This window comes from Magallana gigas, chromosome 7 (genome assembly GCF_963853765.1).
Source record: "Magallana gigas chromosome 7, xbMagGiga1.1, whole genome shotgun sequence".
In the NCBI taxonomy this organism is placed as follows: Eukaryota; Metazoa; Mollusca; class Bivalvia; order Ostreida; family Ostreidae; genus Magallana; species Magallana gigas.
This window is the reverse complement of record NC_088859.1, coordinates 35,860,878-35,879,041: the sequence shown is the minus strand read 5'-3', so window position 1 is coordinate 35,879,041 and position 18,164 is coordinate 35,860,878. Positions and strand designations below refer to the sequence as shown.

The 18,164-nt window shown below is 31.8% G+C and overlaps 2 protein-coding genes across 3 annotated transcripts; one reads left to right on the top strand and one right to left on the bottom strand.

Moving 5' to 3' along the window:
• Positions 1-4,261: 4,261 nt before the first annotated feature.
• On the bottom strand, positions 4,262-8,702 carry LOC105347294 (zinc transporter 7). Its single transcript, XM_034458157.2, has 11 exons — positions 8,534-8,702; positions 8,094-8,195; positions 7,623-7,736; positions 6,710-6,797; positions 6,339-6,465; positions 5,916-5,960; positions 5,602-5,775; positions 5,374-5,509; positions 5,059-5,149; positions 4,632-4,781; positions 4,262-4,454 (listed from the first exon to the last, which is right to left on the bottom strand). Exons 1-11 carry the CDS (start codon positions 8,608-8,610, stop codon positions 4,407-4,409), a joined length of 1,152 nt encoding a protein of 383 aa, XP_034314048.1. The 5' UTR covers positions 8,611-8,702; the 3' UTR covers positions 4,262-4,406.
• Positions 8,703-8,901: 199 nt separating this feature from the next.
• Positions 8,902-16,265, top strand: LOC105329639 (NAD kinase 2, mitochondrial). 2 transcript variants are annotated; one of them, XR_010707765.1, is made up of 10 exons: positions 8,902-9,259; positions 10,862-10,950; positions 11,483-11,653; positions 11,968-12,057; positions 12,875-13,108; positions 13,281-13,432; positions 13,820-13,963; positions 14,119-14,158; positions 14,497-14,689; positions 14,720-16,265. XR_010707765.1 is itself a non-coding variant. In XM_011430963.4 (9 exons), exons 1-9 carry the CDS (start codon positions 9,032-9,034, stop codon positions 14,630-14,632), a joined length of 1,284 nt encoding a protein of 427 aa, XP_011429265.2. In that variant the 5' UTR covers positions 8,902-9,031; the 3' UTR covers positions 14,633-16,265. The 2 variants fall into 2 exon arrangements, 1 of the variants encoding a protein (XP_011429265.2); XM_011430963.4 differs by having other exon boundaries at positions 14,497-16,265.
• The last annotated feature ends 1,899 nt before the right edge of the window (positions 16,266-18,164 follow it).

The following is an 18,164-nucleotide window of genomic DNA, read 5'->3' as shown; positions in this document are numbered from 1 at the left end:
GTTCTATTAACTTTTCATTAATCTATATGTGCTTCATGCTGGAAAAAAATATACATGTCAGATGTTGCATTTTTAAAAGATAAAAATCATCAAAAACATGGAATCATTGTTGCTAAAGGAAGGATTTTGTTTTGTCAACACATAGTAAGTGATAATGTATAGAGACTTTTCGTAACCAGGAATTTCACCGGATCTTAAACCCTAAATAAACCGTAGTTAAGTTAATTGGACTTAATAAAGGATTTTTTTTTATTTAAGAAGTGTTACCAGAAATCCTGGTACTTGCATGTAAGCAAATATATTTGTAAATTTCTTTAGTTCCACAAAATCAGGGGGTCTACCTTAATCTCAATACTAGTAACCCAAACATCTTTTAATTTCATTTTTTAGTATGGTATTTGATCATGTTTGTTTATTGAAATTTAATTAAAAGAACTACCAATTTTCAAAATCAGTTAAGACTGAAACAGTAGTTTTTAACATAGTATTCAGGTTTAAAAACGTACTAATCTAGCTCAGACTCCTTGAATTTTATCCAAATGCAATTTGATCTTTCTTTTAATAGTTTATGAAGATCATTTTTTGGTAGTACTTCTGAGTTGTGTATAATTTATTCTCTATTGATCAAACCTTAAAAAAAGCCCAAAAACGAGCTGTTATGCACACTGATGACTTAATTCTTATATACTGACATTAGATTCAGATGGACAATGAATTATTTTTTTTTTACAGCAACACTAATTGTTACAAATAGTACACAAAAAAGGATTTATATGCGATATAAAAAAAATCCAACTCATCGTGCTCCCAGTTGAATTTTTTTTTTTTTTTTTTAAATATTTAGATTGATATCAACTTGTTCCATGCAATCAATGTTTTGGATCTGCAAGATTGGATTAATCTGCATATTCAAACAATATATTTACTGAATACTGAGAATCTGAACAAGTTGTTGCCTGTCTGGCTGACAGGATGATAATCTGCTATAAATGATTATCAATTACAAAATCTTCAGATTCATTCTAATTTAATTACTTTTTTTCAATTTCTATTACCACTATCTTATGTACACAAAATTTCTCAAAAACTCCATTAACCTATAATCTTACTACTTTGTTTTCAGGGAGGGTTCATACACTAAGCTATTTAATAAATATGCTTTTAATCAATTCAGTTTAATCTGATAGCTAGTGCTTTATTTCAAAATCATCATTTGAACACAAATACACTATCCTGTATGTGTAAGTAAATAATCGTCCATTGCTCTGTTTACTATGTAGCCGATAGCTGACTATGTCATCTTTGACGAATAACACACAGGGGTTTCTTAATTATCTCATTAAAGATCGGCAAAACTCGGAGATCTGTTGCAGCTGGGATTTTCAGCACACTTAATTGAGCTGTGTGTTCTTATCTGATGCTAGTCAAATGGAAAAATTGTTATAAACTGATTTATATTTATCAAAGAAAATGTTTTTAGAAGAAACTGATTTTGTGTCACCTGTCCTTTAAATATTGGTATGTTGTAAATATTTTGTTCATGCTGTAGGAGCTAACACAGGTACACTTTCAACGCATTATAGCGATGACTGCTCTCCAATCACACATCACATTTTTTTTTACTGATTTCTATATAATAAAGCAATTTTTTAAAGAAATTAATTGCAATCCTTTATTTTATGTATTTTAACATTTAAAGGCCATTTAAACTTAATTGCCAGTATGAAAGCCATCACAGTTAGAGTGAATTTTGATACATTTTTTTCAACCATGAATAAGTACAGTTTAGCAACATAAAACATCTATAACTTCTAAAATAATGGTGCAAACTCACTGAAAATTGGTACATTTGTAACTCATATATCCTATCGAAATCTGCAAAGAAATGAATACCTTGCCAGGTGAAAAATAATGCATTGTAGTCTCTGTCAACTTTTCCTATGTAAGGTTTTATCAGTTTTTCATTGAATTCAGTGATTTCAACTCAAACTACCCTCCATAAATTGTTAAACATTAGTGTCATTTCACTTTTCATAGCTTAAAATGTGTAAAACACAAGTTAAATTAAGAAAGATTGGCAAAACCATACATCACATAACACTTATAACAGTAAAATATTCCGGAATGCTCCCAATGACTTCATGCGACAATCGAAAGACCTTATATTAGCAATTTTTTAAAGTGTTTCAGGTACATTAATTTTTTTGTGTTATTTTTTAGAAGAGTTGACATAAAATGTTTTTCACCTATTTATTTTAATTATATGCACTTTCTGTCAGTAAATGATGTCAGAAGTGACGCTACTTTTAGAATTAAATCAAAATCTGTCAATATTTGACATTTTTCCTATTTTTTTTCAAATGGGAAATATAGAGCGACCCTTTGAACAAGAACAAATTTGTTGTCCCTTATAAGTACTTTAGAGATACACTTTGGTGAAAATATTTTGTTTGTTCAAGCAATTGCTTAATGTTTTTTAATTAAAAAAAAAACTGCTTGAAAACAAGCTGTTTTATGCTAAAAATGCGAAAATGGCGGGAAAACATAAACTTTGTATAAATGTAATATTTTTAAATTGCGGGCACTTAATCAAAATGAAATTTATGAAAAAACTTCAAATGTATATCTATACAAATAAAACAAACAATTAGAGTGAAATGACTACGTTCATTATTTGGGGGCCATTTTGGGCTCAAACCATATGTAGTCCTTTTACAATAATAAACGTTAGAAATTGTTTACTGATAATCTGGCGAGTTTCAAACTTAGTACCTTACTCTTAACCAGCAGAGTTTATATCCTTAGAGTACATGTTACAGCTTTAAGACATTACACTCCTCACAATAAAACACATATTTATATAAGGAGGAATATAATGTGATTTTTACATTTGAAGAAATTATTAATAAACATGTATAGGATAGAGCTCTACAAGAAGGATCATCACCAAATGGGTGTCCTATCCCTTCTTAATGTTTGTTATAATTGTAAGATTAAAGTCGATGCCATTGATGAAAAATTATAATACATCAATGTTGGTGTGATCTGTGACTATGCAATGGTTGACCTGAAAGTGCTTAAACATCAACTAATTCAAATTACAGCAAAACTTGAATATAATGAACATAGTCATAATGCATTTACTGCTATAACGAATAATTATTCATATCCCGGCAAAGTTCTTATAAAAACCTATAGAAAATTACAGTTCATAACGAACACGGTTATAACAAATTTAAAGCTGTAACGGAAGTAATTATCAGATCACCGTCGGCAAAATATTAACATATTTTAAAACAAAGTGTTACAATTGAACACTGAGAAAGTGTACTTCAAGTAAAAAAGAAAACAAAAAGACAAAATAATGCATTTTATTTTAGCATAAAAGCTGTGCCTTTATTGCACCAGCACCATATATAAACTATAATTATGTACATTTAATGTCTTGGTCCTTCAACGGTACCAGTTCATAGACTAGATAATTTCAAATTAATCCAACAACGTTCATCAACACCAACAATATCTCTCTTTGACATTAACAAGCAATTAAAACACTTAACATTACTGCTGAGGATTGTATCAGTACTTATAAGAGACGTTTATTTTTACAGAATGCTGTCTACACTGATTCTTTTGAACTGTTTCGTTTATACATTTGTGCCGTAACACCATTAAGTATAAGTTTAAAAGGTGCTGCATTCCTTCATTTATAATTTAGCTATTTCCATAGTGTTTATTAATTATACTGCTTTTAGATAATCAAATCATGACATATATACCATGGACAATGATTTTTTTAATATACAACCCTATCGTAGATACACAGATCTCTTAAATGACATGGCAGTGATTCCGTTTCATACACATTAAATTTTTTTTTTACACATAAGCTTGACATACATATAAACAATTACATTCATACTTATAAAAATATTTTTTTAAAACAATAAAAAAATAAATTAAGCAACTTGTTTTCCAATCGCACTTTTGTCACAACACTTTAATACCTCACACACTTGCAGACAAGTACAATGGCACATACTTCACAGACACTCTCTTGCACAATGATGCACGTACAGACAGCTATATGACAAAGACACTGAAGTCTCCCCTGTAAGACGACCATTCCAGGGATCAGAGTCTTCACACTGTTTAATGACAGTGACATAATCCCAAATACTTCTACATCTACATAAGCCCCCACAGTGATGGCACTTAAACAAAATTTACTCCCTCACCCTACTGAGCACTGCCATGGCTGCTGAATTGGCGTTTAATGCTCTTTCTGTTTTGTCCGCCAAATGTAATAAAATGTTAACAGTTGCTCAGTAGTAACTACGAATTATTATGACCTTTGTTTGATGTCCATTATTTTAAGTGTTTGATCTAAAGTTTTCATGGATGGATCACATGGGTGCAGTGTCTATTTGTACATAAAGTTGCCTCACTCCAGCCTGCAAGTACATAGAAACACACTTTGCAACACTAATCTATTTAAAAATTCTCTCAAAGGTTCAAGAAATTGATACATGTTTTAAAATTGACTATGATGAATTTACATGTATACTTTTTTGATGTATATAATCTTGTAAACTAATGATTGATTAGTCTGATCATCTAATGATTCTTACCTGAGTAAAAATGTTGTGCGTTTGACTTAGAATGTATCGAGTATCGGCATTCATGGCTACCTCTAACTTGATGGTCCCTATATACACCTCACTACACAGAGTCCAGAAGTGAGGCTCCTGTACACTGTATACCCCTTCTAACTGTGAGACCTGACACAAAAACATAGAGTCAAACCTTGGTAGAAATCTAGTGCATTGTCAGCATATGACCAGAAAGACACACTGCATTATCAAAACAGATATATAGGTAAACAGAAAGAACACTTAAAAAAAAGGCATTTCTTAACTGAAAATTCTAATTATATTAATACATGTACAAGACTTTCAAATCCACAGAATTACACCCAAAAGAACTTTAAAAATTGGCAACAGTAACTTTAAGTTCTTCAATGTACTTTCTACAAATATCATAAGATAAATTTCTTACTCTTTGATAACAACCGGGCAACACATGGTCTAATTCTCTGGGAGTCCTCTGCATTAATATCCCAACAGAATCTCTTAACAAAGGCAAGACACTGTAAATAGATAACATCAATTAATTATTTAATGTAATTTTACTGGGTTAAAATTTTAGTCGACCTTAAATACCTCACTCAAGCATTGCAAATGTTAGAATCAGAAAAATGTAATTTTGTAAATTTGCAGCTGAAATTGAGACAGCGTCCCTTATAACCATAAAGAAGTGTAAGAGAGATCCTCCAGATAGTAGTACTATAGTACAAATGTACCAGATTCAAACCTTATTGTAACGAGGACAGCAATGAACATGGAACACAGAGGATCAGCTATCATCCAGCCAAAGTAATATATAAGTAAGGAGGAGATAATCACTCCTACACTGCCTAGAGTGTCTGCCAGTATATGTAGAAAAACACCTGCATACAAAAAAAAATAAGTGATAAAAAGGTGCAACAACATTTAGGTTATTTTGCAAGAAACCTTGAAAAGAGTTTAAGCCATTCTATACCCTGCATGATTTGTGCTTGAGATGCCTTGGCTGTGTTGTGAGAATGTCCATGACTGTCTCCCCCATGGGAGTGACCATGACCTTTTCCTTCATGAGAGTGACCATGACCCGAGTCCCCATGAGAGTGACCATGACCTTCATCCTTAGAACAATCAGAATCGGGAGAATCTAGACCTGAAATAAAATCAATACTACCAGTCAAAATTTTTCACCATTCTATTAAAACAACAGAAGATCTTAATTTTTTTTCTAGTTTTAAAGTCTTTAGAATAGAGTTTTGACCAAGAAAAATGCTACAACTAAAAATCTCTTACCCAGACCATGACTATGTCCATGACCTCCATGTGAATGCCCATGACCTAAATTAAAACAAATTTTTAAGTATCAAATACTTCACACAATATAAAAATTAACAGGAAAATTTAGTAAAAGAGTGATATAGGGTTGCTCCACGAATGTACAAGCATTAAAAGAGTCTCTTGGGAATAATATCTCTCTCTCTCTCTCTCTCTCTCTCTCTCTCTCTCTCTCTCTCTCTCTCTCTCTTCTTTACACAAACTTGCTTCCATATTTTATACGCACTGATGCTTTGTGTAATACACATAAGTTTACCTATATGCAGAACTGTGCAAAATTACCAGACATTGAACAAAGGTAATTATTATACAAGCATTTTGTGAAAGAGAGCTGACATGGAATCTAAGAAATTTTAAACAATTTTTTGATTGGCAATGTACCTCCTCCTCCATGGGAATGTCCATGTCCATGTTGGAACGCAAATATTCCTATCATGTTCACAATGAATCCACCAACCGACACCAGAAAAAGACGCTCATGTTTAACCTCTGGAGGCTCCACTAAACGCTGATCAAAAACACAATAGACACTAAATTACACATATAATGGTACATTTTACAAAAAAGCAATGCTTATACATGAATGTAGAAAGTAACATTGAACTTCATTGAACTTGATCTTTATCAAAACTGATATAACATTTTGGTTCTGATATGGAGATAATTCTGTGGGAGTTTTATTATATAAAGACTATATGTTTGATCTTCCTTTTCATAAACTAATAATAATATCACAGATTCAAAATCATTACCTCAATAGCTTCAGAGAAAATGAAAAATCCAATGAAAAGCAGGAAGAGCCCATTCACAAAGCCAGCCAGAACTTCAGCCCTCACATACCTGTTTACAACATACATAACTTTATTAGATAATATTTTTTGTTTTGATATAGATTGCAGACACATAAGTTATATTTTCTTCAAGGATCTAATCTTTTACAAATACATGTTGCTATATTCCCTATTCTTGAACTTTCAGTCCTAATAAAATTTTCAACATACAACATTAAATTATTGGCTTTAAGGTTTGTATATTCTTTAAACAATGAAAACCAAAATCTCAAAGGGTGCCACTTTTAGTAAAGGACATAAGTCAGACAAAGATTGTAAAAAAGATAAATTTTTTACCATGATGTTGACCTTTGACCTAGGAATTTGCTTTTAAATAACAGCATACCCATCACGTATCATATCCTTTACACACAGATAAAGTTTAAGAAGAATTGGGCCATATAAAGGAGAGAAATATACTGCAGGCAAGGGATATCCAGGCAAGGACAAAGAGATGGATATATTGTCTGACTTGCACCTTGACCCACAGGCACTCCTTAGGTAAAGTATGAGCCATATACAAGGATAAGAGAAAATGTGCATCAGACAAGGATTTTACACAAAGGTGATTTTAACCTTGACCTCTGATCAAAAACTTGGTCACAAAAACCCTTTACACATAGGTACTCTATGTGTGAAGTTTGGTCAAATTTAGCCATGGAAAAAAGAAAGTATTTTTCAATATAAAATAGAAATATTTTTTTGATATAAACTGACATCAGATGGAAAGAGTAATGGGTAGACAGACTGATCAGCAAAGGGGACCTACAGAGTGGGGTTCTACAAAAAGGAACATGATATCAAAAAATACATGTATGTACTGTAATGTATTTACCCATAAGAGAATGATTCATTTGCCCTCCATCTGGAAATAACTGAAGCTGCCAATCCCGCTAACAAGGCCGTACAATCGAAAAACATATGGAAGGAATCGGAAATCAGCCCAAGACTACAATGAAAAGGAAATCCATTATCTAAATTTATTTTTCAATATATTAAAAAATTAAAAACAATATAAATCTATCCAACAAAACACTATAGATCTGGGTGTGTACCAGTAATTTTTATTTTTAAAAAGGTACATTTTATATCCATCTGTAATAGTATTAGTATATAGGATCAAAATGAAAATGAATACATTTACAAAAGCAACCCCATCTAAAATGCATTTGCGGTAAGATACAACGTTTAGTGTCATTTCATTCTAATATTGTCTCTTTTTAATATTAAAATAGCACGCAAATTATTGAAATTTATTTAGATACATTGAACAAAAATTTTCTCAAACAGACTGCTTTATATTTACCTATTAGTCCAAACCCCATACAGGAGTTCCACAAAAGCAAATGATAAGTTCAGTAAAAGAAAGAAAAAAATATTTCTTGAAGTCTTCTCCGAAAATATCAACCTGCAAAGAGAAAAAACACATGACAATTCATTGTTTAAATCCAAATGTCATTGTTTAATCATAATTTATTTCAATTTTTCAACAGTTTTCATTGTGTGGTTTTAATTTTTTAAATTTCATTTTATAGAATACTTTATGCATAAATAATTAAAGCTAAGAAGATTTCTAATGATAATTAAATATGAATAAAGTTTTATTATAAAATCAATCTTATCTACTATACATAAAATTTTTAAAAATATCTGCAGATCACAATTTGCATGACATGAATATAGTAAACATGCATAACATATGAACATATGCCATGCTCATCAACAACAACAGATGATGCACGTTACCTCATCCATCCCATGAATTTTTCTTTGATCCTCCAACCAGGTCGGTAGCTACCATCGTCTTTATGAAGCGGTAACATTATTTTATTATCTAGAGTATACCTGTAGATGTAATTTTTTGTTTTATCTTCACCAGACTACCGGTGTCGTGTCACTATCTCGTCTTGCAATGGGAAATTTTTATTTAGTGATGGTTTCGTATCTTTTCACATTTCCGGCAATTTTTTTACGATAAGAAAATACAAACTATAAATCGAGTTTTATTTTTTTTATGCAACAAAAAAAAAATGAACATTTAATAAAACAAAATTTATGTTCATTCATGTACATATTAGTAATTGTACGAAGGCAACCTTTTTACTCTACTTTTGATTTCAATATGGTGTCATGTGATGTTGACAGAAAATGCGCACACAAAATGTGTATAATGGTCTTTAGACTTGAGCATTAATGCTACAGGATTAGATGTAAACATTCCTTGTCAGACAGCTCCTTTTAAACATGGCTTGTCAAATTTTGACCCAACTCCATGGACTCCATTCCATTTTTGCCAGCAAGGTCACGCACCTGCAAGTGCTGAACAACTGCAACTTTGCGTATAGTATTATAAGAACGTATGGTAGCGAACAATTTCAACCCAAGAAAGCTGTGATTTTGAAGAAAATGACTAGATATGAATTTGAGAAAACAGTACACAAAGGATCAACCGAGGAGGAACTTAAACATTATGTAAATAAATATGTAAACTCTAGTCTATAGCTGCGCTGCAGAACTGTAACTCTACGGGAAGTTTAGGTTTGGCTTTTTCTTCCAGTATTGTGCAGGGCATAGCACTTGGTACACAGTTGACAGACTGTAGATTTACAGTTCCATGCATGCAAAAAACTGTATATATATTGCGCACTAAAAAGTTGCGCATAGTTTTGGACTTATTAATTTAATCATATTTTCTAAAAATTTCGTACCAAAAAATTCCTGAGAGATTTTACTACAGTACTGGCATGCGACCAGTTCTTGCCAAGTACCATTTCTTGCCAGTGCATTGTTATGTCATTTTATCAACACATAAAATAATATATGAAAAATGACGTAACAATGCACTGGCAAGAAATGGTACTCGGCAAGAACTGGTCGCATGCCAGTACGGTAGTAAAATCTCTCGGGAATTACGAAAATCTTTAGAAAATATGATTAAATTAATAAGTCCAAAACTTAACACCCCAGTAACTAATTCACCAGTTTACTTGCCTCAAATGTTTCCTAAACAACCTAACTGACCTCAAAAAGTGAAGAATGTTAAATTAACATTAATATCAAATGCTGCCATTTTTACTTGTAAACAAACCACACTGATACCGAACCATACCATTTCACTTAATGGGGCTGGTGAGGGCTTAGAGAAAAGTAAAGTAATGACATCTAAAGTAATGAAATGTCTCTGGATTTTTTTTGTATTACCGGTAATATTTTTACAGACTATACATAAATAAGGTAAACAAGTCCAAAACATGCGAAACCTTTTGTGCACGAAATAAATATAAAGTTATTTGATTTGGTTAGTTAACCCAAATTTCCTATCGAGCTACAGTTCTGATTCTATGTAAACTCATGTGTATGTGTGCTATAAACTAATTATTATACTGGCTTTATACCAATTCTCAAAAGTACATATTCTTGCCACCAAAGTCTTGTGTGTTTCATTCTAAACGGAATTTAAGAACTGATTAAAACCACCACAACCCATTTTCCTTTCACTCGTCATGGTCTGAGAGGTACTGATAAGAGATCATCTCCACATGATCTCTACATTTGCATACAATTGTAATATATTGTAATACATGTAATGTATTGCTTTGCTTTTAGAACCATTTTAACAAGAGCTTGGACTTTGGGTAGTTGCCACAAACAGCAATGTGACGTAGGCCTGTCTATTTCATTGAAGGCCACTCCACCATTGCTCTTTGAAATCTACAAGATTTGTCTGGCTTTTGAGCAAAGACTATGTAATCGCTGTATATTTCACTTGAAACCAGAGTCATTTTTAACTTTTTAACGCAAGAAATAGATTGTTAGGTCCTACTGAAAGTCCAAGGCCTTGTTAAAATAACAAGTAACTCTTCAACTCTGGAGGTTTAATACATAGAAAACAAGCAGGAATTAATTTTTCTATCACCTTTTGAAGAGTTCAAATATATTTTCTAAAGCTGTGACAGTCCTTCCCCGATTGGTCGGAAGTAAAGGCAATGTGAAGATGACCTCCTATCGAAGTTAAGCTGCCCTAACTTGGAACTGAACATAAATGCAAACCTAGTTTTTAACTTTATTTTACAGCTAGAAGGAAAACGATCTGATTACAATGGACTTCGAAGCCGCCATGAAAACCACTGTAGAAGTATTGACAGCATCACAAAGTCTTTGGTGTATGTTTTCACATTTATTATTACAGTCTAGTTGAAATTTTAACAAAAATTCATAAATTTGTTTTGTATTAACGAGAGATGCTTACTTAAAGGTTATCAGTACATAAAACTATACATATCTTTAAGAAGCTTTAAATGTTGGATAAGTCTTATCTTTGGAAACATTTATTGGCAACAAGAAATGCTGATATTTATAAACTGATCTGTCAACTGGTATGTGCAGTAGATATTATTGTAGAAACTGTTGAATTAATGAATCATATTCCAGTTCTGTACACATTTTTTTTCTTCAATTTTTGACAACTGGTATGTGTAGGATATATTATTATAGTAACTGTTGAATTAATAATTCATATTCCAATTCTGTTCACATATTTTTTCAAATCAGATTACAATGTACAATCATATATTTATTAGTGGAAATCTTTATCAGGTATTTGTTATTTGATATTGACAGTAAATTTGATTATCATGGCACTATTGGGGATTGATTTGAGGTATCTTTATGTTTTCTTGTGGTTATTTTTTTCAGGAATCACGGAATAGAAACAAAAGTTGTTTCACGTCACCAGTTCACTCCAGACCTGATTCGGTGGGCTGATGTTTTATTCACAGCTGGAGGAGATGGCACATACTTGTTAGCTGCAAGCAAAGTAACAGACAAAAACAAACCACTAATTGGAATTAACACTGACCCCTCCAGGTAAATTTATTGATGATTAACTATCATGCCCTGAGTTTTTTTTATACAAGTGTAGTATTCTTACCTTTCTTTAGCCATTAACATCAAAGTTCAATTTTGCAATTTCGATAACCAGTATTTCAAAGAGGAAGGTGTGTCTTCACATGGTTTAATAATTACACCTCCGAAAAACATGAAGTATGGGAAAAAATTGCAATATGATATGCATGTACCGTAGATGTTGTACTCTATTGTGATTATTTATTTATTATCTATTGCTACATACATTAATATGCATTGCAATTAAAATAACAAATGAAGTCATATTTATTTAGGTCAGAGGGGTGTCTTTGTCTGCCTAAAGAGAAGTATTCTGGGGCCAGATTTGAACATGCTTTAAAGAGACTTCTAGAAGGAAAATTTAGGTACCAGTAATATACAAGTTAGTTTCTTGTATAAATCATAAGAATTCTAAAATATATTATTTGTTTCCAATGATATTCATTATGTAGAACTATATGACATCAATGTTGGAAAAAACATTCCAGGCTCTTTAAAAATATCACAATATACAGTCAAATCTTGTTATCCCAAACTTAATGGGATCAAGAAAAAAAAAAATTGAAAAGTTGTGTCTTACAGATTTTTTCAGCGGTTAATAATTCTGTTGAGTGTTCTAATCTCGGCTGTCATTCAACTGTACTGGGTACTTGATATTTGAAGGTATTGGTGCAAATATCAATGAGAACCAAATCTCAGTTATGGTTTATATAAAAATCATGAACTGAATTAGCATTCATATTTATATAACAGCAATCTAAATGTCAAATATATTGTTACTCAAAATTAAGGTACCTCACTTCACCTACACTTATACTTTTTAAGACACTACGTCACAAGGTGGCGATTTAAATGTTTTGTTAAACTGTTTATATCGTTCGATTTGGTTGTATATCATCGTAGCTCAGTGGTTAAAGTATTGGGCTTCTGAAACGCAGGTCATGAGATGGAATCCGCCTGGAGCTTTTGTTCATGATAACTGAATTAAATTTTTGAAAATGTAATTTTTCATCCAAAATTGCACATTTTTTGCCTATTAGACTTAAATACTTTTTATCCATTATGATCATAATCAAGTAATTTTCTGCTGATTTGAGAAAATATTTCATGGTATGATGAGCCACCTTAAATGATATTTCAGAAAATAATTAACTGAGAAACACTGTATTATTTTTATTTTAGGTGGAAACGCCGCCAAAGAATTCGTATTACCATGTCCGGAATACATGAAAACGATGAACCAATAGAACTTCATGATCAACAGCTACAGTTCTATGAACACCGATTTTCAGAACATGTTATGGAAAGTGAAACATACCGACAAAATGTTAATGTTACTGAGAATGCCAGTAGTCCAAGAATTTTGCCAGTGCTTGCTCTCAATGAGGTCTTTATCGGAGAGAGCTTGTCCTCCAGGTATAATTTTTCTTGTTAAAATCTTGCAAAATGCTTTCTGTATTACTTTCTAGTACCTTTTTAATAGAGTAGCGAATGTATGAAATTCAAACAACATTTAAATTAGTTTTGCATATTTGACTTGCAACTGACAGATTAATACATGTACCTTGGTGTGTTATTTATTTGACAGAGTCTCATACTATGAAATAAAAGTTGATGATCATCCCAGTGAGAAGCACAAGAGTTCTGGAATTGCCATTTGCACAGGCACTGGGTCGACATCATGGTTTTACCATATAAACAACCTCCCTCAGCAAGCTATAAAGACCGTACTGGGATATGGTAAATAGTTTGTTTACCATATTCATAAAAAACCACTTTGGTACATTATCCGTATTCAAGGTAAAAATCCAATAAACATCTTAAATACAGCACTAGAAAAGTTTCTGACAGTAATTTTAATGAGAAGTAGACATCAATCCAGCATTTAGATGACCAAGCAAAGGTTTATGGAGCCAACTATGTTGCCACAAGCATATTTAATTTCACAAATAATTGCACAAGTACAAGTATTCTATCATTCTCTTTTGGGAAGTGGACAGGTATAGCCTGAAGACTATGCCTGTCCAAATAAGAGAATAGTATTCTATGAGCTATGTTATTAGTGCTTGTCTCACACATTCTGTTTCAGTACTATTTTTCACTATCATTTTGTTTCACTTTGTACAGCCAGTGATCTAATGCCTGGTAAACATGTGAATTTGTTGGATCCAAATTTGATCTACAAAGTCACCCAAAAATACAATGATTCCTTGAAGTTTGATCCTAGTGAACCAAAAATGGCCTTTACAACCAGGGACCCTGTCAGAAATGGTAAATCTGTCATCTCTAAGTAATATTTCATGAAAAGCTTAGGATTGATTGTCTAGTGTTCATTTTATCAAATTTGATTTTATGGAAGTATCAGGCATTTATTGTTTTGGTTTTTTTTTTCACTTTCTGAATCCGAGAACTATGTTGCTTTCTAGGTGTTTTTCAAGTGGGACATCCGAATGGATTTGCCAAAAAGTAAGTGATCATACATGTATACAACTAAAATGTGTCTGAAAAATCCTTTTTACTTCATACCAGTAATATAAGTCTAACAAGTATATTTCAGGTGAAAATACCTGTATCTTCACTGTGGATGCTCACCCTCATGCTATTTGTTGTATACATTGCCAAGTCTCTGTTCAAATTAAAATAATATCACAAAATAACTGAAGATGTAAAATGCTATACAATGTGTGGTATTTTTTTCTGTTGCCTTAAAATCCAACCTCCGGTAATGAATGCTTTTGTCATTTTCTCATTCTCATCTTATAAAAATAAGCCATGTTAACTGATAAAAACCATCTGTTTTCCAGGATTGAGATCTGTTCTCGTATGTGGGATGCTTGTTTAGTTGTGGATGGTGGGTCTTCATTTAAGTTTAACGATGGAGCCGTCGCAACACTAGAAATCAAAGAAGAGGATGCTCTAAAGACAGTAGTGTTCGACTAATGGCTAGGAATTCCTGTGATATTCAGCATTAATATGATATTTCATTTATTGAATTACCTTTATATGACATGTTTTTTAGTTGGTTACCCACCAGCATCATTTTGATCTTTGTTTATTGTTTTTTTCCCTTTGTAGTCAGGTTTGGGAACAGTTATACAAGTACTGGGTATAACAAATGACAATCTCTTATATAAGTCATGACTGTTTTTAATTGATTTACATGTTTTAATGTAAAATTACTTTAACATGAAGTGTATGTATGAACATCATTATCTATTGTTTTCACCTTTTAAGGTTGTATGGGACACCTCCATGTTGTGACGTACTGTTTATCAAAATAAACAATGAAATCAAGTGTGATTTTATATATAGTTTCCTTCCCAAAATTGTCACCTAAGAACATAGCGCAGTGGGTTAGAGGGTCCACTACGAATCTGTAAGTCATGAGTTCGAGTCCCAATGGGTATTTTAATTTTTTTACCTTTCCAAAATTTTTTAAAACATATTATTTGGTTAAGTATTGTAAATTTTGAAAATTCCAAACTGGTGAAAGTATTACAACTATAATGTAATTAAATCCACATTAATATCGACAGATGTCTCATACCATCTTAACTGTTGCTTTAAACAAATGTAACTTCTACCATTGTCATCGATATACCATTTCAAGTTTATTGTTTGTGTTGTTTTTGAGTATCAATTTTAGGAGTTTGAATCACACTGGGGATTTAAAAATTTTTGCCTTTCCACAAATTTTTAAAATGTATTTTTTGTTAAATATTTTAAGATTTGAAAATTCTAAATCAGTGAAAGTATCCTTATTATAATTTACTTTATTCTACATTAATATCGACAGATGTCCCATACCACCATAAATCACCCAGGTGCCTATAGTATGTCAATTTTATTTTATTTTAACTAAAACTTTATTCCATTTAAAACCAACATTTTTTCAAAGAATTGTTCAAAAAAAAATTTGAATAGATAGATGCTGAGTTTTTTAGGCTTTGTAGCTTACATGTATTTGTGAAATATCATTTTGGCCTCCATTTCTGAGCTTGCATCCTTCAACAGATAAATGATACAGCATCGAAATTTTATATACTGGTACATGTTGCAATACAGCACCTATCAAAATTTTATATAGGTTTTGCATTTGATAAACTGTCATAATTTTGGCATGTGAGTTTACATCTATACTCTACTGGTCTATGAATGAGTTTACATTGTATTCCTAAGAGGGCTCCAGAACTAGGTTTTTAGGTTATTTTTGTATGTTCTTTGTTATCTGCAGCAGTATTTGTATACACCTTACATGTTGGGCAACAACAACAAAATTCAGGATATATGTCCCTCCAAAAATGAAAATCAAAGTAAAAAAGATTTAACATGATTTTAATAGTCTAGACAAGTTAAACTGTAATGAACTAAAATTTTAAATGTAATTGTACATTTTTTTTTTACTACATTTTGTATGTTTTTACATTTAAAATTTTAAATACATTTACCACATTCAATTTTGTGTTTCACATGGATTTCAATGCATGTAAGAATGCTCACTTGTATGCTGATGGAACCTCAAATACAGTCAGTGTCTATTTTTACATTGAGAATTAAAATGCAGTATCTTCAAGTCTTCTTTAATTATTTATTCTGGTACAGTACAACCTGACCTTCAGTAAATGTCAGGTACATGTACAGATGTAAGTCAAGAACACTGTATATCAGTACATTGTATATAAATTCTTTTTAGTGAATTTATATTGTAAAGAGTTATAGCACCAGCAGAATAAATGTTGTATCGTAATCAGCAATGGTCATAGATTTCAGAAATTCATTTGGATGTGCCCTCAAAGATGAAGTTTACTAGGCTACGGTTGTCTGCGTATAATTATATGACAGTGTGTTTAAAATCAAATTAAAATTAAATATATGTTTGTAAATAACGAATTTCCACTTTCTTAAAGAAATGGATTTGTGAAACAAACTTTTCTCTAAGAAGATAGATGGATAAGGCGTGTAAAATGCCTATACACGGACGGATATGATACTGACAAATTAAAATGTCAATAAATCTGATTTTTTTTAGACAAGATATATTTATCATCGATTTAAAACCTTTAAATATGTTCAATACTTGGAATATGTTGACTCAAACAGGCGTATACGTATCAAAACCTCCAAATAGTTTCATTTTTTTTTTACTTCAAGGGTCTTTCTTTTATAGAGTGGGCCTGTGCCCCATATTTTTCATAGTCTACATAAGGTCTAATGGAAAACAAACCTATTTCAATCAACAAAAACGTGGAGAGATGACCCACTATACATTAAAAGTATCATTTTGTATCCCATTAGTTGAACGTTAATTTTGAAAAAATAATGAAAGTCCTTAAATTCGTGACCAAAGTCACACATAATAATTGAACAACCCACTTTGTTGTGTCTGAAATGGCTCAGTGGGTAGAGCACCTGAGACAGGCTTACTGATAACTGGGGGTTCGATATCACCAAAGTTTTAGGCAATTTTTTTTTCTGATCGTTTATTAAATATATTAAAAATTGCAAATAGTTAGAAGTTGTGCATTTGCAAGCTTGTATTATAATGTATTTGAAAAGATTTTATTGGAATAAAAAATTATTTCACGACCAAACCGAACTAGTGGGCATTTGCACGATCTTATCTTCCCATCTTCTTTGTCATTGATATATTTTTCAACGTCATTTATAATAATACAAAACCTTCTTTTTCTTGCTAGTCGACCGTCTTAGCCTCCAAAATTTCATAGACGCCCTACCCCCTTTTAATCAGTGGAAAAGAATTCATCCATATACATGTATAATGAAAACGGCATACAATGAGTTACATGCTTTTTTGTTTGTATAGAAAAGGAACAAAAAATTTTTAAACACTTCTGAATATGTGGAGGCTCCGAGCGACTGCGGTTCCAATACAATTTAAATATTTATCAAATTTTGTAAGGACGGTAAAACATCATATGATTTTCATAAGATTGGAAAAAAATTAAACACCCCATTTAACAAATTTTTACTCAGTTTTGTGTTGTCTCAAAAGTTAATCCGAACAGAATTCATGAACTATTAATATTTCTGAAAATTAAAATTGGTTATGTCTCGTCCTTCCAAATGACGTTATAAAGCGGATCGAAGAAAGGCGTTATAACGCCTTCCAAAACGGTGTAATTAATTAAAGTAGCTACCAAAAGGTGTAACAATAAGAGCAAGGCGTTATTTACCAGATACAAAAACGTTGTAAGCATTCTCAAAAGTAACACCAGTAAATTTTTTAAACACAGAGACCCATGGACCACATCACTCACCAGAGCAACAATAATGCTAACTTTGAAACAAGTATCCATATATAACTAGCTTGTCAAATGCATTAGAAACATTTGTCTCTGCGTGATATTTAGTACCATTTTAGCAGGAGCTTGTACTTTGGGTAGTTATGTCAAACAGCAATGTGACGTAGCCCTGTCTATTTCATTGCTGGCCACTCGGCCTTAGCTCATTG

Bases quoted from the DNA above. Each gene is read 5' to 3' on its own strand.
- LOC105347294 (XM_034458157.2), bottom strand. From the start codon at position 8,610: ATGTTACCGCTTCATAAAGACGATGGTAGCTACCGACCTGGTTGGAGG. The intron at 5,776-5,915 runs GTAAGAGATTTT...ATTTTATTTCAG, and splicing joins TGGACATAGTCATGGTCTGG to GTCTAGATTCTCCCGATTCT. The intron at 5,150-5,373 runs GTTTGAATCTGG...ATCTATTTACAG, and splicing joins GCTGTCCTCGTTACAATAAG to TGTCTTGCCTTTGTTAAGAG.
- LOC105329639 (XM_011430963.4), top strand. From the start codon at position 9,032: ATGGCTTGTCAAATTTTGACCCAACTCCATGGACTCCATTCCATTTTT. The intron at 13,109-13,280 runs GTATAATTTTTC...TTTATTTGACAG, and splicing joins GGAGAGAGCTTGTCCTCCAG to AGTCTCATACTATGAAATAA. The intron at 13,433-13,819 runs GTAAATAGTTTG...CACTTTGTACAG, and splicing joins AAAGACCGTACTGGGATATG to CCAGTGATCTAATGCCTGGT.